Source organism: Lipophrys pholis (genome assembly GCF_963383615.2).
Source record: "Lipophrys pholis genome assembly, chromosome: 2".
NCBI classification, from domain to species: Eukaryota; Metazoa; Chordata; class Actinopteri; order Blenniiformes; family Blenniidae; genus Lipophrys; species Lipophrys pholis.
In genome coordinates this window covers 35041833-35065695 of record NC_137636.1, presented here as the reverse complement: position 1 = coordinate 35065695, position 23863 = coordinate 35041833, and the positions used below count along the sequence as shown (strand labels likewise).

Genomic DNA, 23863 nt, shown 5'->3' with positions numbered 1-23863 from the left:
AGTCGGGTGGCTAACATGGTGAGTCGGGTGGCTAACATGGTGAGTCGGGTCTCTAACATGGTGAGTCGGGTCTCTAACATGGTGAGTCGGGTCTCTAACATGGTGAGTCAGGTCTAACATGGTGAGTCGGGTCTGGTGAGTCAGGTCTAACATGGTGAGTCAGGTCTAACATGGTGAGTCGGGTGGCTAACATGGTGAGTCGGGTCTAACATGGTGAGTCAGGTCTAACATGGTGAGTCGGGTCTCTAACATGGTGAGTCGGGTCTCTAACATGGTGAGTCAGGTCTAACATGGTGAGTCGGGTCTGGTGAGTCAGGTCTAACATGGTGAGTCAGGTCTAACATGGTGAGTCGGGTGGCTAACATGGTGAGTCGGGTGGCTAACATGGTGAGTCGGGTCTAACATGGTGAGTCGGGTCTCTAACATGGTGAGTCAGGTCTAACATGGTGAGTCGGGTCTGGTGAGTCAGGTCTAACATGGTGAGTCAGGTCTAACATGGTGAGTCGGGTGGCTAACATGGTCAGTCAGGTCTAACATGATGAGTCGGGTCTAACATGGTGAGTTGGGTCTCTAACATGGTGAGTCAGGTCTAATGTGGTGAGTCAGGTCTAACATGGTGAGTCGGGTCTCTCAGATGATGAGTTGGGGTCTAACATGGTGACTCGGGTCTCTAACATGGTGAGTCAGGTCTCTAACATGGTGAGTCGGGTCTAACATGGTGAGCCAGGCCCGACCAATTATTATGTTTAAGGGACAATTACATTTTCACACAGGGTCAAGGAGCTTTGAAAAGTTTTTTTCCTTAATAAATAAAATCATAATTTAAAAACTGCATTTTGGGTTTGCTTGGGTTAGCTTTGACTGATATTTCCTTTTTTGATGATCTCCCAGAAAAAAATAGGAATTTGAGAATAGTTTTTCACGACACTGTACGTAATAGGGACTAGTGTTCTGGAGGAAAATTCATGTGAAATGACCTCAACATACTTTGTTCAGAAACGTGACTTACCGTAGCTCCTCCTGCAACCGAGACAGTTTGTCATGCAGGCGATCATTCTTCACGGCGATGGGATTGTTTGGAACAAACCAGGCTGCAATAAACTTACAGACCACCACAACATGCTGTAAAAATGAACAAGGATACATATTCAAATTATTTTGTGTTAAAAAGTGGAACATACTTTCACTGACCTCTTCATTACAAACCTCAAAAAGGATGATAAAGGCGAAACGCACGGCCAACACCAACCAGAACTGAGAAGTAAGGGAGTAGTCCACATCACTCCTGTAGTCTCTGTAACTACATGCGTAACAAAATTAGTGCTTTGTTCTTTTAGTCTCAAAAATGTGATAAGCTGATCGGGAAAACATTCCAAATAACCAATAATAATAATAACAACCAATATTTCCAGCCTTAATCTCTTATCCTGGTTTTGTGCAATACCCCTCAGCAACAACAACAACAACATATATATATATATATGTAATTTATGAAAAATTTAAATTATTAATGTAAGTAAACAGTCATTTACTCATTAACAACTCCTAAAGTAATCGAGTAATTACTTCAATAATGTATTAATAAAAAAAATTTAATTTGCATAAATTTGTTATTTATGTATTAATAATAAATTGGGGCACCACCAGATAAACTGGAAATAGCTAATACCAAAAATATCAGTCTCATTTGTAAAAGGTTTATTTAAGTGAGTTAATTTTTCTACGTAAAATATAACAATCTTAAATAAAAGGGAAGGTGTGAGATCTGAGCACAGAGTGTTACAAACCAGTGAATTGTCAACAATAAATACACAATAATCACCAAGAAGCGTACAATTCAGCTAACAGGCGTTTATTAACAAAAAATTTTTTATTAATTCATAACTAATTCTGAAATCATTTCATAAATCAAAGCATTTTAAAACATGTGCTGGATATTTTTACTTTGTTTTGTTGAAGTGCATGAGAAAATAAAAAAGTGCACAATTAAAAAAAAAATCTCAACATTGTATTCAACTTTTTTTTTGAGGTGCATAATGGCTCGAATATTTTTATAAAGAGTGCAATCAGGTGTAAGAAATTTAATACTAAAAACATAGTTACATGGGCCTTGTCTTGTACATTTGTGTGCAGTTACATACTCCATTTGTCAAGGCACATTCAAAATTGGCATGATGCAGAGTTTGCGTTATTTAATAGTGAGGATGGCTTGCACTAAATTAGTTGTTGCCCTGTGTTGATGTCGAGAAAACCAAGGATTTTTCAGATCCGTCACAATAATCATAAGTGTGTGAGACGTTGTCCTCTATGCTGAAATGTCCCTGTGTGTGTGTGTGAGTGAGTGAGTGAGTGAGTGAGTGAGTGAGTGAGTGAGTGAGTGAGTGAGTGAGTGAGTGAGTGAGTGAGTGAGTGAGTGAGAGAGAGAGAGAGAGAGAGAGAGAGAGAGAGAGAGAGAGAGAGAGAGAGAGAGAGAGAGAGAGAGAACTGAGCAAAGTAAGTCTTCTTACCAGCACTCTGTGACATTGTGTATGATGTCCTCCGTCTTCATCTGATCTATGTTAAAGTCCAGTTGAACTGCTGGGTGACTCATGAAGGCCTTAGAGAGAGTGTCATTAATGTAACCCTGCATGCAGCTGCAACGACAGCAAAAGGGGCATATTCAGGCAACACTGAAATGAAGTTGTTTACATTTTATAAGGTGTCTTTACCTGCTGAAATATGACTAACAGTGTATTAGTAGTTCCATTCGCACATGGGCCATAACGGTAACGATAGACGAGGCGAGGAATGAAGTCTGATGTGACGCCAATGACTAGGCCATTTGCAATGACTGCTAACACACCAATGGCTTCCAACACATTTGTCCAAATACCTGCAAACACAAGAAAGTAAAATAATACACATTCAATATCAGCACACACATATTTGTTTAAAATGTTTCTGTCAGAAATGTCATGTGATGTAGGAGTTTACAATGGTAACAAGATCCCTGCTTCACTGCGGGATTGAAGGCCTTTGTGGTATTTTTTTGTTTTCCTTGTGGGCTTCTTCCAGGTACTCTAGTTTCCTTCCACAGTCCAAAAGCATGTTTGAAAAATCCAACTATACTAGAGTAATATCACTGATGACCTGTGTGGACAGTATTGAGCAGAGTAATACCACTAATGGAGGCCCCACCGGAGCAGAATTCAAAATGGCCGACAATATGGCGGCGTACACGGTTGCCACCATACCCACAGAAATGACGCAAGAGGCTGTCAGTAGGGGGAAGTTGTGTTACTTCCGGGAATGACGCAAGGGGGAAGGCCATTCTATTCTGGGGATGCACCGACACCACTTTTTTTCAAATAAAGTAGTGTATTGGTAATTGCGTGTGCTCACCGATATCGATACAGAGTACTTAGGCCAATACACACATTTATTTTTTTCCACAGATGTTATTTAAACAACATTCCCACGTTGTGATGTACTGACATCCAAAATTTGTTATTTAATGGCACTGCCACATATACTGTAAGAAAACATTTCAATAAAACCTTTGTTATCAGAGTGTGTGTGTGTGTGTGTGTGTGTGTGTGTGTGTGTGTGTGTGTGTGTGTGTGTGTGTGTGTGTGTGTGTGTGTGTGTGTGTGTGTGTGTGCGCGACCCCTTTAACAGTGGTTGGGTACGCCCCCTTGACCAGTATGCGTGACGTAGCGAGCATGCATATGCAGAGTGGGTCTAGCAAGAAGCTCTACATAAAAGTAATTGGCAAATAAATACAACATGTTTTCAATCTCAAAAACCGGCTGTGAGGCGAGAGAGTTAACCCTGAAGCTGAGGACAGCTTCGGCCCCGGAGGAGAAGACGGTCTCCCCTGCGTCTTCCGACCACGGTCTGGTGACCGGCGCAGGCAGGGTTAACACTTTGTAAAAAACTGAGAACAAACATTTACCAAAAGTGCTTTCAATAAAACTTTGTCAGAAACTGCAGGGTTTCCTCTACATTCATTTAGGAGTGACGGGCCGCCCGGGGTGTGGGTGCGCTCAGTGGAACAGACCAAACACAGACTGTGTTTTTGCTGCTAAAGCCAGTTTAAGTAGCGGCAGCTCCATTTCAGAGAAGCAAACCTCCAACTGTCATTTGGATGGTCAATTTTCGAAAAAGACGGCAGAAAAAATAGCGCACAGCCCACTCAAAGCCCTTTAAAATTTGCAGTGACGTGCCGTAAACCATGCGCTGCCGTAAAGTCTTATCGGTGGCAGTTTTATGAGTATGAGTACGAGCCGATACCCGATACTGGAATCGGTGCACCTCTAATATATTCCTAAAAGTTTATTATTTCTTCGCACATTTCCTGAATTGCCTTCTTGTCTATGTATCAGCCAGCACTAATAAGAAAGGGATGGTAAGAGGAGTTATATCAGTATTAATGGGAGTAGGACTAGTTATCTAGTTATGTTAGGAGCAATGAAAGAATTCACAGTTTTAGCTGCTCTATGTTTATATTGCTCCTTCTATCCTGTTCCATGTGTTGGTTTATTAAAAAGTGTAATTGTCATGCCCTACTCCTCAGTGGCCTCATAGGGGCGCTGTTGGCCAACACTTGGGTTTTCCTCTTCTGTCTCCCCTTCCCCTTGCTGTGTTTGAGGAAGTGGAGACTCTGGGGTCATTAATGACCTGATTCGGTTCAGCTGCTTCACCGGGTGGAGCTCCTTTCTCCTGATCATCTGCACTTCTTAAACGGGTGGCTGACTCCACTCGGCGCTGGATCCGAGCGCTCTAACAACCGGCATAGCGCCCCTATCGCTGCGTCCTGATCAGCCCTGACTCCAGCCCCAGCAGCTTCTCCCGCCGCCCTGCAACTCAGCCTCGACCGTCCGCCGCTCGAGCCCGGTGGTAACTCAACCAAGACTTAAGAGTTAAGACTTTCACTTTTAGTTTCGTTCTTGTCCTACTCCTACTCCTTCTCCTCTACTTTTATAATAAACTCTCTGTAAGAGTACCCGACTGTTTTATCCGCACCTGAGCCTCAGAAACACCACAACAGTAAATTCTTGCTCCTTTAACTTTTACTGTGTTAAAAGATTTTTGTGTCGACATTGACACGTACTGGTAATTTTGTCATACCATATTAATGAATGTATACAACGTGGTTGGGATTGCTGTGATTTTATCAGTGCATCAACATGAGAAAGATTAATGGTTATGAGTGAATTTATTTTTTTAACTTTACAACGTGCATACAAGACAATGATGCCGAAAAGACACTCGAAACAATATTTACAAATCGTGTGTGTGTAAAATATCTGGAAGGGGTGGGAGAAGAACAAATACAAAAAAAAACAACTATTGACAAAGGAAAAAAGCAGATAAATAACCGAGATAGGTCTACACACAAATGTAATGAAATTATGACGTGTGTGTGTGTGTATATATATATATATAGCCCTGGCTTCCCGAGAGAAAGAGGGGCCCAACCGGGCATGCATTTGAATATTTTAAAAAGCTTTTTGACGTATTAGGAATTTATATGCTGATATATACAGATGTAGGTAGATGAGTGTTGATCTGTGTATTTTTAAATGCATTTATGTCAAGTTAAACTGTGCTATATAGTTAGTTTTCAGTACCCGGTGTCTGTTTTTAGTACTTTTAAACTCTTGTATTTTGATATGCTGTCTTATTTTTGAAAATCTTTTCAATAAAAAAAAAAAAAATAGTGGTATTGTGCATTTCTATGGTTGTCCTCCCACCAATGGTGACACTGTGGTGCTTCGGAATAAAATGGCGGCCATATTGGCGCCATTTTGACTGCTGCATCGGAGACTCTTGCACTATTGACCAGTGATGGCAGTGTAGCTCATGTGTGACCACAGAAAAGAAGAAACAGGAATAAGGATCCTGAAGGTAGGAACTTTTATTGTAACCTCTCAAAAATGTTGCCCACTTTAAAAAAAATAAATAAATCAACTCATATAAAAACAAAACTCACCTATGTCATTGGTCTTTCTGGGGATCAGCCGTCGTTCCAGACGAACCATCTTTATAGCATCCAAACGAATTTCAAAAATGTTATTGATGAGAGCCAGAAGGGGTGCGAGAGGAAATGCTGCCACGAATATGGTGGTAAAACTGAACTGAACCACTGGAGAGGGAAAAAAAATAAACAGTCACAAGCAACATAAAAGCATCCAAATTTCATGTGCCAAAACTGATTGAGAACAAAAACATGTGACCACCACTGGAAAAATTCGCCATTGGTCACGTGACCGTGACCCCCCCACCCCCCCACCAAGGGGCCCCTGGCCCCCACCTCGGGAGCTGCATCCCTGCAGCTCACCACCAGGGGAATCCACCAACTCTGCCACACCCATGGTCTGGAAACCTGAGACCAGCCCAAGGAGATTGGCTGAGACGCAGCCGGAGCGCACCAGGGGTTGGACCATGATGCACAACTATAAAAGTCCAACACACGAAAATTCAAGCATCTCCAAGACGGACTCGCGTTGATCCAGACGCAGAACTTCGTATGGGGACACAAAGGGCCGCGTGTTGACTCACACGGACTGGGCCCGAACACTTCCCGCAGGACGAGCTGGAAAACCGTGGAAACGTACTTTGTTTCTTTTCTTTTCCTTCAACGGGACCCACACAGTTGCACGCCAACTTCGCTCCCCTCCAGCCGCGCAGCTTCCCCGTGCCTGCTAACATGAAGCTCGCTTCTGCACCCACTGGACTCGAAAGACCTGCCCGGTGTGGCAAATCAAAGGATTTCCTCCAGCAACGGAGGCTCGTTCCACCCACCTTCTGACCCAATAAGAGAGCTGTGTCTGGGCAGAATAGGTAGAATGATGTTCTGTTATTGCTGTGTGTTTATTTTTATGCTTGTGAGACTCTGGGATGCTGACCCAGCTCCTGTTGATAACTGCTGGACTCTCGTGTTAGCAGAACCGCTCCAGAACTCTTCTCTCCTTTTCTCTCTTTCATTAACCCGTTTGCGCGTGTCCGCTGCCGCTCGGCTTATCTTCTCCAGATAAGCTCACATAGCCACATTAGCATCCGAACTGCTAACTTGTGCCACTAAAGACCGATCACCAGAGTTCTGACTGCATGCTCCGACATCCAGTTAGAACTCCGGCTCAGAACCAGACTGACGGCGTCGTCCGGTCGTCACGTGACCTCGAAAAGCGTCTCAATCGCCACGGTAACGCTGCTTTGCGGAGCGCAACGTTCGAGGTCATTACACCCACTCACATTGACCCGCGGACATCTGCCTCCACCTGGTGGACGTTCGTGGTCATTATACCCATCACTCAGCACTCCAGACCCCCCCCCCCCCCCCACACACACACACACACACACACTCTTTGTACATAGTGTTTGCTGTTTAATAGATTAGATCTCTGTGTTAGATGTCGTTTGCTGCTTAAATGTGTTGATTTATGAGATTTCAGATGTATTCATGAATTAATACATTTTGTTAATAAACACTGTTAGCTGAATTGAACGCTTCTTGGTGATTATTGTGTATTGTTGACAATTCACTGGTTTGTAACAGTCTGTGCTCGGATCTCACACCTTCTTTTTTATTTAAGGTTGTAATATTTTACACAGAAATATTAACTAACTTAAACTTTTTAGAAACGAGACTGATATTTTGGTATTAGCTATTTTTAGTTTATCTGGTGGTGCCCCATTTATTTAAATTTGATCAATAAATTTTTGATAATTTGTTCATTTTTAAGTAATTACTCGATTATTTTAGGAGTTATTGAGTAAATGACTGTTTACTTCATTAATAATTTAAATCTTTCAGAAATTACTTCCAGAGATTTATTATTTTCAGTAATCTATAAGTAATAGAACGTAATTCAACACTAATAACCAACAATAAATCCCAACATAATGGTGCCCCCGTGTGAGAATGTTTTAAAACCAGTATTGTCACGATATCTGCATAATTTATCCAGAATTGTCTTTTTAGTTGTCCAACCAATAACTTTGTTTCTTCCTAGTTTTTCGAAGAACACGTTACAGGATTGCTAAGCAAAGTCAGTTGTGTTTAAGAAGTGGTTAGAGCAGGGTCTCAAACTCACGGCCCGCGGGCCGCAAATGGCCCGCGAGACGATATTTTGTGGCCCGCACCTTGCCGCGAAAGTGAGAATAAACATTGTGACGTTGTGACTACTTACTTGGGCAAGTTCATGTACTTTAAAGGTTTGTTGGCTGGCGGCATGGGACAAAACACATCTTTTGCGAGTAGTATCAGTTCAGTGGACAATAGTTTTGCTTTTACGGTAGACAACATTGAGAATTGGCTTGATAAGTACATCTCTTCCACTACTCAATCCGTAAAAGTTGAGCTTTTATTATGACATCACCCAATAGGCAAACCATGGCAGCATCACACCCCACACAAAACCCTATCAAAGCCTATCTGCTTGAAAATGGCTATATTGACACCAACTGCCAGCAAGCGGGAGTCCCAGGTTTCCCAGGGTGTGTAGAGCATGCTAAAATGATTTGGGACCAGATTGAAAAGGCCAAGCGGGAGAGGACAGATCTACACATCATCTGGCTTGACCAAGCCAACACCTCTGAATCAGATTCACACCAGCTGATCAACTATGCCATGGAGTTCTTCTACATGCCCCCCTGCATACAGAACCTGATCACAGCCTACTTCAGTGACCTGCAAATGTTATTTGCCCTCCAAGATTTTACCACCGGGTAGCAGGAACTACAAGTAGGAATTGTTATGGGTTGCACCATTTCCCAAATCTTGTTCGTGGCAGCCTTTGAGATCATTCTCATTGGAGCAAGACAAATGGTCGGAGGGATCAAACTCCCACTGGGCAGAGAATACCCTCGCTGAGGAGCTACATTGACAACGTCACCAACCTCTTTCAGACAGCACCATGCACATCACGACTGTTAAAAAGGATGGACGAACTGATGGATTGGGCAAGAATGAAGATCAAGTCCACCAAGTCATGTTCCCTGTCAATCAGAAGGGGAGTCAAGGTTGATTCCACCACCTTTGTTGTCGGGGGAGAGGAAATCCACCTCCTGTCCGAGCAGCGAACAGACGGCCTGTCCAACATCGACCAAAGCCAACTGCCTGGGTGCTACCAGTTCAGTCTCTATAGGAGGGTGATGCAGCCGCTGAAAATGAGTGAGATCCTCTCATCCACCGCAAGCAACATGGACAGAACAGCCAACTCTTTCAACCGAAAGTGGTTGGGCCTACCACTGTGTCTCTCTGGGAAAAACAAGCTCCAACTTTCACTGCAGTCCATAAGGCAGGGATATATGCAGGAGAAGTCCAGGCTGGTCCTTGAGCTGAGAGAATCCACTGATCAGTCAGTAAGGGATGCTAACATCAAAGACAACTTCAGTTCCCCACGGAGATCACCACCACATCCCTCCATCCTAACATCGTTGCTTCGTCGGCAAACGAAACGCATCGAGCTCACAATCCCACAAGAGGAAAGGATTGAGGCCACGTTAGAGCGAAAGAAGGCCAAGAACGCCAAGCTGGCTATTGAGTGTCGTGAGGCTGGCTGGAACACCACCATCTTTACCATTGAGGTGGGATGTCAAGTCTTTGTAGGGCGGTCAACCATTCGCCTCTTGTGGGACATAGGAGTGACTGGAGGGAAGCTGACGAAAGCAGAGAAATAATTGATCACCAGGTGCTGAAAGACAGGTGCTGGGGAAAGACCAACTAACCCCAACAACAGCCGCAGGGGGTAACACCCATCAGCTGCAGGGAGTGATAGGGAGATGTCCCTGTCACTGCCCCGCCACCAGGAAATGTTCCAGGATTAAAGGGGCAAAACATCGGTCAATGGTGGTTCCTGGCTGATGACCCTGCAGCTGACCCATGGGCACTGGAGGAGGTGTGACAGGCAGAGATGCCCAGCAGGAAGCTACACTTACCTGTATGTTTACTGCTTCAATTATGATCAAGAACGTTGCTTTTAATCTGCTTTTTGTTTTTTAAATAAATCAACTTTTTCTCATTTGATTGAAGGTAAGGCAGCTTATTTTTGAGATATTTTGAGAAATACAGGTGCTTACTGAAATAATGTAGGGAATGTTCAAATCCCTGGCTGCCAACAAAATTCAAATAGGGAAACACGACTAAATACACAATGTACACACACATCACACCGTAATGTTCCTGTTTCTGTAAACCTACCCATCTCCAGAAATTCATTGAAGAGGCTGAACGCATCACTATTGGCCAGGTGATAGTTACGCAACCAGTCTCGCAGTTTGCATATATCACACGGATCAACTTGTCCATGTGCATCTCGGCAGGTCTTCCTGTAACAGTAACCACACTTCCTCTCCAGCTTCTTCGCAGTACTTTTGTTCAGGCAGCTTTTTAACCAACTGAAACACATGTAAATTCAGGATATCACACACTGCCCGACTCTGTTTGTGTAGTTGACAGAATGACACAATTCAACAAATTCATTGCATGGATGTTTTCTCTTTTTTGTCTTTCCCAAAGTTATCTGCATCTGGGAATTCATACAATTGACACAAAGGAAGAAATGAGACATTACTGATAACCCTGTTTTTTTCCACCGATAAATATTTTGGTCTTGTTCATGCATTTTATGACTGTTAAAGAAGTCAATTATTTTGTCTTCACAAAATTAATATAAAATTGGGTGTGTTGCTGTGGATCTGAATAGTGGTGTTTCAGTTAGCATTGTTGTTTCATAAAGAAGACATTTTTGTTTTGATTTGAAGCTCAGACAATTTTCAATATGGATTTCACATGTTTTATTTGATTGTCTGCAGCTACGGACGTTTCCTTCCACAGTCCCAAGACCAGTTGGATGGATGGATGGATGGATGGATGGATGGATGGATGGATGGGTAAATGAGTGGATGGATGCTCCAGTTGTCACTGTCTCCTTAGCTAGCATTTTCTTAGGTGAGACGTAATATAGATCACACACTGTGTGTCTATGGTCCATAATGTAGATTAAGTTGAGAGTGATGCTCAAGGACACATGAAGTTATTGAGACGTTGACATGTTTTGTTGTGGTTCACTGCTGTTGGCGTTTGTTTCAATAAATTGTTTGAAATAAGGTAATAAATGTTGATGTTCTACTTAAATGTCCTACTTTCATGATATATCACAGGAGCATGAACTTTTTATGTTTTAAAATTCACCTGAAAGTCAAATTCAAAAATTGTTTTAAGTCATGTATGTATTTGTCCTTGCAAGAGAAATGAAATTGAGAACAAAGCCTACTCACGGCACAGTGAACTCGAAGATGTTGTTGAGAGTTTGCTTGAGCAGCATGATCACAGCCATCTGAATGAAGAGGTCTGTCAGGCACCCACTAGGATGACACTAGAAAACAAGCACAACACAACACTGTTCAGGCAGCCGCCCAGCACCCACCCTGTGTAACTTAAACTAAGGGAATTGTTATACCTCTTCCAATCTAAATCCTGCAATCCGCACATAGTTTCCTGGATGTCCATTTATCCTGTAACAAGACAGCATCACAGGATCAACTTCACAGGAGCTGCTGAAATCTCTCTCTCCCACATTGTATTATTATTGTCATTTATGATTAATAATATTTTCCAAAATTATTAAATCACAGCAACTGACTGTCAAAATAAAGAGACGACTGGAGCCTTTACACATTCTGAATATACTGCCATGTGAAAAAAATAGGACACCCGACAAAAGCCTACTTTTTTTGTTTTGTTCTTTTACATATTTGGAAATATGGATATGTAATGTCAATTTTAACAATGAAGAACTATACATAAACTATTAAAACTGCTTTTAAAAAAGTTGTTTAAAATGTAAATAATAAAAATAATTAATTTCTGGTGGGGAATAAATTAGGACCCCATCACACAGTTGTATCACATCAGGTGCACATGATCAGAACATCGTAACGGCGCAATTTGAAGAAGACTGGCCTTATTTAAACCTCAGAAATGTAGTTTGCTGTGCTCCTGACCTGAACAGAGAGTGAACACCATGGTGAGATCTAAAGAGCTGCCTGAGGTCATCAGAAAGAAGATTGTAGCAGCTTCTGAATCTGCTAAGTGATTTAAAAAGATCTCAAAATAATTTGAAATCAGGCATTGCACTGTCTGGAAAATAGTCTCCAAACAGCTGCCAACATACCCAGATCTGACTGTCCAAGCAAGTTCACCCCATTCAACCAGAACACAAGATGCTAAGAGAATCTCCAAAACCCTAAAATGTAGTCTCGGGACTCAGCCACAGGGCGGAACACTAGCTGTTGGTGGGTAGGGTATCCTAACTTTTCCCTCAGTTAGAATCTGCGTTTTTGTTGGTATCTCTTGGTTAATGAGTAACACAAGGTCATTTTTTGTTATTTACCTGCTATTAAATCACTTTCTTTTCCAGAGATGAATAAAAACAAGATAAGACATCAATACGTGACAATTTCTTGAAAATTCATGAAAAATTCCTGTGAATTTTTTTTTCACGTGACTATCTTGAAAGACATTGTGTTCTATGTCAGCTACATACTTTATACTGTATGGACATTGTTAAATGCATGAAAACCTAAGAATGGTTACATCTGAGCTGCATATGACGGTCACATAGTACCTGCCCAGAAAGAACGCCACATAGAAGAGAGAGGAGAAGAGAGTGAAGAACTGGAACGTGAACATCTTGACTGTGAAGCTCCTCTCTGTGGCTGCAAGTGAGTTGGTCTTCTCTGAATACACATACACAAAAACACAAATATGAATGCACAGGGAAGAACTGCCCACATTGATCTAGTTTATAAGGCAATAACAGAACTCAGTTTCTACACACGTGAGCAAAAACATTTCCACTGCCTGCCACTCCCTGGAGCAGCAGCACTGTGACTCCGGAGCAGCACAATACCCAGTGGAGTAATATCAAGGCAGAAAGTTTCACCTTAAAAAGTTACCTAATGGCTGAAGTAAAAGTCATTAGCTTTACTTTGTAAAGCCGAATTTAATGACCACAGAAGGAATTCTGCAGCAAAACAGCAGGTTGCCATGTTGGCTGACTGGCATCCACCAAACTGCTAAAGCTGGAGGAAATACTTTCAGGTAAAATATTAACTTCTGCTCTTTCTCTCTTTCCCTGGCTCTCCTGTATACTGTGTGTGTGTGTGTGTGTGTGTGTGTGTGTGTGTGTGTGTGTGTGTGTGTGTGTGTGTGTGTGTGTGTGTGTGTGTGTGTGTGTGTGTGTGTGTGTGTGTGTGTGTGTGTGTGTTTTGCTGCAGAATTTCTTCTGTGGTCATTAAATTCGCTAATGACTTTCACTTTCTCAGTTAACTTTTTAAAGTGAAACTTTCAGCCTTAACATTATTCCACTGGGTGTTGTGCTGCTCTGGAGTCACAGTGCTGCGCCCAGAGACACTGCACATGCTGCTGCTCCAGGAGGGAGTGAAAAAAAAAAAAAACGTAAGTAAACAAACTTCGTTAATTACGTTTTTTAACAAATTAAACGTTTCAAATCAATTAATTCAATTAACGTGTTATTTTTGACAGCACTAGTAAAAAGTAAACAAAATTATTGTATTCACATAAACAAACCAGACAATATTTTCAGTCAAGAAACAAAATAACTAATTTTGAATTTACCTGCAGCTCATTTATTGATAAAATCGTGTAAATATGGTCAGATAGAAATAGTTTTTATACAAACTGTTTTATCACATTTAAGTGAGAATTTGAAGAAATTGTTAGTGAAATTGTGACTGAGTTTAAAATATTCTGACCACACCAACTGGTGCACCTGAGCTGTTCCCTATTAACTTAATTGGTTGCAAAATTCTCCAACTGTTTTGTGAGTATTAGTCAGCTTTATACCCTTTTGTGTTTCTTAAATAATATTTTCTACAATTATTGCAATTAAATTAAAATCAAACTGATATTTTTGTGAAAAGACAAAAGGTCTTACTTTCAACATGTACTCTCTGCTGTATTGTGAATAAAATGCACAGCAAAATACTGCATTCTGTCCTATTCCAAACCTTTCAAATAGGTATTGTGATCACACTATTGAAATTAATGCTGATATTTGGATCATCAGGCCATCTAAGTAAATAATCAAGTCAAATGGAACCTACCAATGTCACACAGCTTGAGCGACACCCATCTGTTGACCTGCACCAATAACATAGAAACACAAAGGGATATAAGAAACACATGTGCAGACAAGAGCAGGGATCTGCTCATGTCTGTATAAAACATCAGTGTATCACGAGGCCACAGGAGAACCTTTCTCTTGTCAATTTCTTTTGTACTATATAACAAGAACAATAATTACACAGAAAGAACACCAACTCCTGGCCGAGGTGGAAGAGGACAAAAACAGTGAGGTGGGAGGGATTATCTCGGCAAAGGAAAAGTGCTCACTCACACAAATTTAGACAAATCTGTCAACAATATTTGGCATACATAGAAAAAGCCTTCGATCTTTGAGTTCAGCTCATGAAAAATGGGAGCAAAAACAAAAGCGTTGCATTTATATTTTTGTTCAGTGTATATGAACATATACTAGATATACCTCCTACTTCCATATTGCTATAATAACCTCTAAATTTACACTTGAAAGTTTTGCTTTGTTGTGGTCACCGTGTATATAATGAAATTGTATATATTTTTGTGCTTTTTCCGTGCGCTAGGCTCCGCTCTGACCGTCTGCGGTCGACCGCGCGATCTGTGCGCGCAGACTACGCATGCGCCAGAGTCTACTGGACGCTTGTGTGAGGAGATCCTCCGTCTCCCCGTCTGAACAATCATAATTCAAAAGCAAATAAAAAGCCAGAGGTTCAGAACTCCTGAAGTGAAACATAAACTACTTGAGAGAAGGTGAGAACGCCGGGTAGCAGAAGTGGAGATATCTTCGGGATCGTTACGTTACTTTATGGAACGTGCATGGAAGTGAGCCCAGAGTGGAGTATGGATGCAATCACGTGCACACCCGTGGCCTGAATATTCCAATAATCAGGTCCAGCCCAAGTGTCTGCTCAGCTTGAAATTTGCATATAAAACGTGTCCGTTGTCCCCGTCAGGCAGGTCGTCCGCTCATTAAGGTGTGTTAACAGTTAAATATGTGTCCGTGCACAGTGACGTGTCCGCCCAGTACAGGTTGTCCCTCTCACTGGGTCCGCTCGTTAGAGGTTCCACTGTATTCACAACCCTTCAGTTGCCATTTTAAAGCAATACGTGAATTTCACTGTATTCTTTAAATGTACAATATTTAAATAATTAAATAAATAAATGAAGTAAGTTAAGAGAATAACTCTGAAGAGTTTGAAAGAAGTTTGAAGAGAAAAACACACAGAAAAGACAAACATAAAAACCCGCAGGAACAAACAAGGCTCCACAATTCTTCCTCACATCCAAATACACATCTAATGTATGCACGATAACTATCTTTAACTTCACTTCTTACTTGGAGTTTACTGATCTGAGGAATTGGTCACTGCTGAAACCAAAATAAGCCCTCGTACTGCTCCCATTTCTTTTGACTAAACCACGACATTATGTTTTGCTCTAAGCTTTTTGCCCTCTAACTCACCATCATGGACACATCCTCAGTGACTTGAATGTAATATGGATGTTCCTGTACACAATGCCTAACTGTAATTCTGCCTTAGCGACAGAAGAAGTACCCGTACCCGTACACATTCTAACATTATCTTATGACCCAGTTTATACAAAGTTTAACCCGGCAGTCAATTATTTTTACCTCATTTGATGGGTAATAAAATTCAGTCAGTGTGAAGGTGTTTCATACACATTGGAAGCAAGGGTCAGGTGACCTATTAATCTCAGCCTTTTCAAAAGTGTGGTCAGTTTCAGAGTGAAAGTAGTTCAGCTGGAACATTTTATTTGAAACATTTCCTGATAGGCGAGTTGAAGTTTCCATACCCGGGTCATGATCTGAATGGTGACATAATGCAGCACAGCGCCGAGCATCACAGCCACAGTGTTGGCGTGGTCTTTTAAGAATTCCCACTGACATTCAGACATCAGCGGGGCTGCCACCACTCGAAACACCACCAGAGCATGAGCCAAACCGATAATCAGCATTAACTGCAACAAAACACAGTGTTGATTTTTTTTATTGTTGTATGATCGTTAGTAAATATTTGTTGTAAGTGGAGACAGCCTGAAAATAGATAACGACATAATAAAGTACACGAAATTAACAAAACACAAAAAAATCTCAGAGTTAATATAGTCTTAAATGGAGAGAGACTGACAAGGTGAATTTCTTTCAGATCTGATGTATAAACCATAACGTTACCAGAGCTTAGATGTATTCAAACAATTTCATACAAAGGATTACATTTTACCATCACATTTTCTCTGATTAGAAGCAAATTCCATTTTGAAATAATCTTTAGAGATGAGCATGTATCTTACCATGAGTGTGACCAGGATCAGGACGACAGTACTGCGCAGGTATGAATGTCTAAACTGTTTAGGTTTACAGTTTGGATCGTTGACTATTTCCATAATCAGCTCTTCCTGTTGAGAGACAGACAAACACATAAGCACATACTATTTATGGTTTAATTTAGATTCCCTCTACCAAAAATCTTTAAACTCTAATTCCCATAAAAGGTATGGCTTCTGCACAGAGAATAAACCAAAACTAGACCGTCACCACTCATTTCCACTAATTTCAACCTGCAGTTTCTTAAATCCATCACACCAAAGTCATATGTTTACAACCAAACCAGAATCTGTATCCATCAAACTGTTTATGTTTCCTGACTGACGTCATCTTGGAAAACCGGCCGCAAGGATTTCTGGGATATTAAAGATGGCGTAACGGCAGCTTGAGCCAGAATATCAACATTTGACCGATTCAGGGTGAAAAAAATACAGACTTTCTCAAAGAAAGAGTCTTCCAGCCATGACAATAGTCTGAAATGTTGTGAAACTTTCACTTGAAAACGCCATCTAAACACAGCTTGAGATGTGGAAGACGCTGTACTTCAAACAAGTGTTGAAAGTCTTAATTTTGAACATTTTCATTTGTAAGTGAGAATTTAAAAGAGATAAGGTAAACATGCTGTCACTCATAAAAGGGACATGGCCAAACAATGTTCCTTCCAACACTATATACAGTTCACATCGTTTTTATTCCTGAGTTTACGTGAAACATTTGCCCAACTTTGTGTGTATAATTCACTGAACTGAGCTTGTGTGAATCAACATTCAAAAAGACATCTCACCACAAAATGTACATTACTAAAAGGGATAACTTTGAGTTATGTACATTCAGATTCATATTTTCATCAAGTCAGTGACACAACACGGCCTGTTAGAGAAAAAGAAGACTGTACCTCCTCCTCACACCAGTCGTAGACTTTCCATTTTGAAACGTGTCTGGCTCTGTGTCTCTTCCAAAGCTCAAGGAACAGTGTGGCTGAAAAGTCAGAGAAAATACATCCAATACAACAATTCCGTTTACAGCCAACAGTAGTTGAGCTCCAATACACAGCTGATGAGAGACTCACCCCAAATTGCCATAAACATAGCAAAAGCCACGGTCCCCTCGTTGTCAAACAGGTGGCTGGCCTGTTTTGATGCAAACACAGCATATATCAATGTTGTGGCCAAGTCACTGCTTTCCAAGTCTAAAGCAAGTCTCAAGTCTTTGCATTCAAGTCCCAACTCAAGACCGCTAAATCAGAGTGGAGTCAAAATGAAGACCCTCAGGATGGTGTTGCAGGCAGTTCAGTGTCCGGGGTGCAGATCTCTTCTTTGATGTAATATGAGTGGGATTACGCCAGCGATCAGTAATGAGCATGGCGAGCCCACACCCTCTACCTCGTACCACTGTCAGTGCAATCGCAATCAGCCCAGACCGTCTTAAAACTGTCCGATGGTAGCATTCTCTTCAGGAATGTTGTAGTGCAGCCATGTTTCAGTGAAGCACATTAAATAAGACTCCCGGTACTCCCTCTGACTCTGGGTCAGTGCTGTCAGCTCATTCATGTTGCATTCCCCACAACTAGCGATGGGCAACACTGCTGGAAACTCCTCTTCTGTTTTCTCAGTTGTTGCAATGTTCGCCCTCGGCATGTCGCAGGGGTTTTATTCCTCCTCTGGGAGGTTCCAAGCTGTTGCAGAGTTTTGCCAGCTTCAGGGTGACAGTCTGTTTTTCCCTCGTGGGAACAAGCTGGCCAGTCATCGGGACATATACAAGGACAGGGAGGCCAACCAGTCACAAAACTGACGGTGGTACTACAAAGAAGCGCATCATGTGGGCTCACAAACAATATCCTTCTCACCCAAACACGAAACGACATAAAGTGAAAATACATAGATAATGTACGACATGTCTCCATGTGGAAAAGTTAGACAACAGTCACAAGGTGTGGATTTACAGCATTAACAGGAATAATTTCTCCCTCAGCCACACTGATGTTCAGGGACCGTCTGAAAACTGTAAAACCACTGCAACAGTGAAGACAGACACTCCAAACCATATATCAGTAACAGACCAAGTGTTGCAGTGTGATCAAGTGAAGCTGCAGTGATTCTGGTGACACGGTGAATACCAGTCACGTTATCAGGTATTTCGGTGGTTTCTGTCTTCACTGTTGCAGCGGTTTGTAATTTGCAGACGGTCCCTGCACTCGAGTCACAGCGGCTGCTCATAGAGAACAATGTTGTTTCTGCTGCTGCAAAGACGGAGACTTTGGACAGAATGAGCTGGTAGCAGACACCAAAAACGCAGAAGACAGAGCACATAGAAATTTAGATGTAGACTCCCTGCTCTTAGACTTCTATATCCGAGTTACATAGGTCTATGGACAAGCTCCTCCTGCTGCTAGCGTCAGTAGCTTCTGCAGCTCACCTGGAGCATGTAGCCCACGATTGTTGTGGTTATTAGATGACATCACAGACCGGGGTGAGGGGGGTGATGACATCATCGTTTTTCCACAGATGATCGTCTTTGCCATCGACACCTCACAGCTGAGCCCAGGTTTTAGAATTTCCCCACTCTGGGACCCGTGTTCAAGAAAAAAACGTTTCCGGGCTTCTAAAACGCCGTCTCCTGCGGATGATCAGCCAAAAACGGCTCGTTTATGTGAACTGGCGTTCTCGTGTGGACAGCCCCTCAGTTAATGGATCTTAGAGCTGCACACTGAGAGGCAAAGAGCTGCATGCAGCTCGCGAACCGCGGGTCGGTAACTGCTGTACAAAGTGGAAAGGTGGTCCGTTGACCATAATGCATGATTGAAAAAGGAAAGAGCGGAGGAAAGTGCTCACCAACACACTGGGAAGAAAGAGACCAAAAGTGATGAAAACCAGTTTAAATATAGCAAAAAGAGAGAATACAATCTGGAGTGGACGCAACAGGTGGCAGACATCTTGCTGTTAACCAGTAGTAATCACAGTGATCACCAGCAGACGAAACCAATCACAGAAAAATGATGCTGGGATTCTCACACTTTAATGTCCATTAATTACTTACAAGGAAAATAATGTATTTAAAAAGCAGGTACAATTAACTGTGCCTTATTTTGTAGTTACGACATTGAAAATCTCTCAGTGCCCCTGAAAAAATTTCCAATATACTGATCATACCACTGCAGAGGAGAAAGAAAATAGACACCTCATTGTCTGACGACTGCAGTACATCTACTTCTATTGAGAAAAGGTCTTTACACAGTTAAGTTATTCAGAACTGGCTGAATTTACAACACACTTTGACCTGGTTTGGTTTGTTACAAACAACAGTAACTACCGTAATTTATATATATATAAGTCGCTACTTTCTTCACACGCTTCGAACCCTGCGGCTCATACAATGACGCGGCTCATTTATGGATTTTTACGGGTTAACGGGCTTCATGCCACCAGATTCTATTTCCACAGGTAGATACATGCTGTTTTCAGCGCCTCATTTTCTACAAAACTTGCCCTAAAAGCGATATTTCTGCTCTTCGTGACCTCAACTTGTACTGCTTTCCGTGGTCCAGAACTCCAGTGGCTGACGGATATGATTTATGCGTTCAGGTGCATCACGTAACGCCACCCTGCTGCTCTCCATGGCTGAGAAATCTACCTCCTCAGATTCACAATCAGCCAACACCCGGTGGAGTTGCACTTTTTATTGTTTTCATTGATGTTCATATGACTTCCAGACAAGACATCCATGCAATGTCCTGGAAATTCATACCTAAAGTTTTGGCTCAGTGGGATAGAAAAGTAGGCTTGTACAACCCCTGGCAAAAAATGATGGAATCACCAGTCTTGGAGGTTGTTCATTCAGTTATTTAATTTTGTAGAAAAAAAATTGTGGTAGTCAATAACAATCATTTTTACCCTCTGCTTGATCGAAAAAAGCAATTGTTATTGACTACCACAATTTTCTTTTCTTGATTTCTTTTAGTGCATCTTAAAGCCAGGAAGTTGCCATTTTAAATGACTTTCGTTTTGTGGCATGTCTGTCATCTGCTTTTTTTTTCTACAAACTTAAACGACTGAATGAACAACCTCCAAGACTGCTGATTCCATCATTTTTGCCAGGGGTTGTATAACGATGCCCGCCTGAAAGCCGCGGTATAGTTCGCATAATGGATAAAACCCTCTGTGATTCTCTCTCTCTCTCTCTCTCTCTCTCTCTCTCTCTCTCTCTCTCTCTCTCTCTCTCTCTCTCTCTCTCTCTCTCTCTCTCTCTCTCTCTCTCTCTCTCTCTCTCTCTCTCTCTCTCTCTCTCTCTCTCTCTCTCTCTCTCTCTCTCTCTCTCTCTCTCTCTCTCTCTCTCTCTCTCTCTCTCTCTCTCTCTCTCTCTCTCTCTCTCTCTCTCTCTCTCTCTCTCTCTCTCTCTCTCTCTCTCTCTCTCTCTGATGAAAATATGAACAATCCCGCAGTGAAATTCCCGCCATTACAACGTAGACACTTGCAGCTTATAGTCAAGTATGGCCTATATATCTACTTTTTTCCTTTTTAAATTTTGCGGGTGTGGCCTATATTCAGGTGCGCTCAATAGTCTGGAAAATATGGTAATGTGTGCTTGAGGAGGCTGAATAACACAAAGAGGTACTTCTTTATCCCAATTATTATGCTGTAGAATGAAAGCCACATTTTTAGTCACAAAAGGTTTCCAACAATTACATGACTGTTGTTTATCACAAACCAAGTGAAAACTATTGAATGCATCATATTGGCACATCACTACATCTGAAAAGAGTTACCGTCGGACCAAAATATACTGATCTTCAAAATGCAAAAGCTTTATTAGTGAAGAACAGGTGAGTTATTTGATGTTTTACCTTTGCATAGGAGCAGGTGTCTGACAGTTTCCACACTTTACAGCTCTTGTCACAGCGAGGACACATTATGATGTTGGACTGACACACTTCTTTGCTGGGTCCCATGCACAAACACACAAACAAAAACAAAGTTCAGATAATGAATTAGCTGTCGCCAGGTTATAATCTCTTTCCAAAATAAATCTGTCCCAGCTATGTTGGAAATGTCATCTCACTCTGTAAATGTAGGGGTTCCATGTCATGTAGGCGCCCTCCCATTGAACGCTGGTACTGTTTGCTGTTAAGATCAATCTACATGTCCAGAATCGTTAACAAATATTAGAAATATTAACTGGGGCTTTTATTTTAGTTCTCTGGGATCCCACCTACTTTCAAAAGAAAGTGCTCAACAAGTCTTGATCAGTCGTATGCCGGCATTATCACCTGTGGTTGGATTTTAGGTTGCCAATGAAAGGCATTCTATTCTATTCTATTTTAGGTTCAAGTCCTCATGAATCTTTTGAGTTTTTAAAAAAATTCATCTCTATTTTTGTTTTATCAGGCTCAGTGTGCCAATTTAGATAGAGGATTGTTAGTTAGCATGCAGAGGCTTTGCCTGAGTGAAGCATGAAGAACATCTACTAACCATCCAATAGCAACCAATCAACTCCAGGTCAAATGGAGAGAGGTATGCAAACCAAGAAAATATCGCTTTCCTTGTGTGGTAATAACTGTGCTTATATGTGCGAGCTAAAGTCCTGTGTTCTCATCATGGTGCCATTCTGTTGGCTGTCGGTCTGAGGTCTGAGCACGAAAGTGGTGCTATGACATCATTGGCAGTCATGGCTTTGCAGAATTGTGTCAGACTCTTAAGTCCTGGTGTCGTTAGTAGCAGGAGCAACCTCAAGTTTACCTCTTTTGTTAAAAGTTTTTTCCACTAATGTGGATTTTACTGGAGGGCTTTGTATTTCTGCTGGGAGGTCTAGACTGGCCATTGGTACGTGCAGAGAACTGGATTTAACACAAGGTCTTTGGCTCTTGTTATGAGGATGTTCATACATTACAAAGGTTTTTAACTTTTACACACACACACACGCACACACGCACACACGCACGCACGCACGCACGCACACGCACACGCACACGCACACACGCACACACACGGCTGACTTACATCAGTGGGTTGGTGTTAAAAAATGCAAGTCCATACAGGAACACTACAACTCCCAAAGCAGCAGCTGGAACCAGGAGTTTTGTGTACCATCCCAGCCACAAGTAGTACAGCGCAATCTTCTCCCCAAAGTAATACCTACAGGATGGAAATGAAAAGGCAAACAACAGAGGTATGTCAGCCTAGCAGTGATTACAAAACCTCACCTTTCTGTTCTCACCTTTTATGACAGCGAAACAAGAAGGAAAACATTAATGTACTGAAGGCTCCCTCAGTGTTTTCTTCCTGTTGTCACATCTACAATCCAAGATGCTTATTAGATATAGTCCCAGTGTCTTTGAGACACAGCTCATTCATGATTTGCCTGTGGATGATCCTCCATATCGCTCTGTCGGAATTTTGGGTAAATTAGCTGACTAGACTGTGACTTGATGAGTCAACAATATTGGACTTTTTCATAGTATTCACATTTTCTGAGATACTGGAAATTTCATTCACTGTAAGCAACAATCATCAATATCAAAAATAACTAGAGCGTCTCTCGGTAGAGCGCAGACCTTCGCCAACGCCATATTTGTTTGCAGAACCGAGGTAGCATCGCTAGCATGATAGCTGTTAGCTCATATCGAAGCCAACTAGGTAGGTTAGGTTGTCACTATGGTAACAGCTCAGCTACCAGGTTATGGAGAAGCTGCAAGGTTTTCTGGGGGATGTATTAGTGTCGTTATTACTAGAACATTTACTGTAGTGTGATGAGATGAAAGGAGATAAATGGGACATTTGTTCACAGTTTTTGGGGATTTATTCAGAAACAGTTAGCCGTTAAAGTCCCAAAATCGAATGGATTGATCCTTGCGTGTGGAATGAATCTACATAATGTATCAAGTTGCTTCTTTTGAATTGAATCACTCACATAAATCAAGTTTTCATGGATATTCTGATTCATTGAGATGCACCTGTATAAAGAAGAAGGCACTCAATAATTAAAACCATTCCTAAAGTTAATATACCATCTTCATAATATCATCTTCTTCATCAGATCGTAAACCAGAACGATCCAGAACCTTGCATTAGACAGCTTTAGACATAGAATTCAAAATAGAATTGTGAGAATGTCTCTGAAGATATTGGGTAAAATGAAGATTCAACGCTCAATGTTGGATAATCATGTTTCACTTTACTATTACACTTCTTTGCTTTAGATGTGGACCAGACCAGACCAGACCAGACCAGACCAGACCAGACCAGACAAGACAAGACAAGACAAGACAAGACAAGACAAGACAAGACAAGACAAGACAAGACAAGACAAGACAAGACAAGACAAGACAAGACAAGACCAGACCAGACCAGACCAGACCAGACCAGACCAGACCAGACCAGACCAGACCAGACCAGACCAGACCAGACAAGACA

General features: G+C 41.7%; 1 protein-coding gene across 2 annotated transcripts in view; it reads right to left on the bottom strand.

Annotated features, from left to right (window-relative positions):
- Window positions 1-23863, bottom strand: part of LOC308126009 (anoctamin-9-like) — a 47324-nt gene that overhangs the window by 3486 nt on the left and 19975 nt on the right. The window contains exons 8-23 of one of the 2 annotated variants that reach the window (XR_013936412.1): window positions 22451-22585; window positions 21298-21391; window positions 17527-17587; window positions 17353-17435; window positions 16424-16528; window positions 15926-16090; window positions 14116-14152; window positions 12615-12726; window positions 11448-11502; window positions 11266-11363; window positions 10187-10383; window positions 5975-6127; window positions 2709-2872; window positions 2508-2633; window positions 1207-1300; window positions 1010-1122 (exon numbers count right to left, since the gene is read on the bottom strand). Coding sequence is in view for 1 of the 2 variants with exons in the window: in XM_080490083.1 (XP_080346209.1) it covers window positions 1010-1122; window positions 1207-1300; window positions 2508-2633; window positions 2728-2872; window positions 5975-6127; window positions 10187-10383; window positions 11266-11363; window positions 11448-11502; window positions 12615-12726; window positions 14116-14152; window positions 15926-16090; window positions 16424-16528; window positions 17353-17435; window positions 17527-17587; window positions 21298-21391; window positions 22451-22585 (1773 nt within the window). In the remaining variant the exon portion in view is untranslated. The remainder of the gene's footprint in view (window positions 1-1009; window positions 1123-1206; window positions 1301-2507; window positions 2634-2708; window positions 2873-5974; window positions 6128-10186; window positions 10384-11265; window positions 11364-11447; window positions 11503-12614; window positions 12727-14115; window positions 14153-15925; window positions 16091-16423; window positions 16529-17352; window positions 17436-17526; window positions 17588-21297; window positions 21392-22450; window positions 22586-23863) is intronic. The other variant, XM_080490083.1, reaches the window with a different exon arrangement.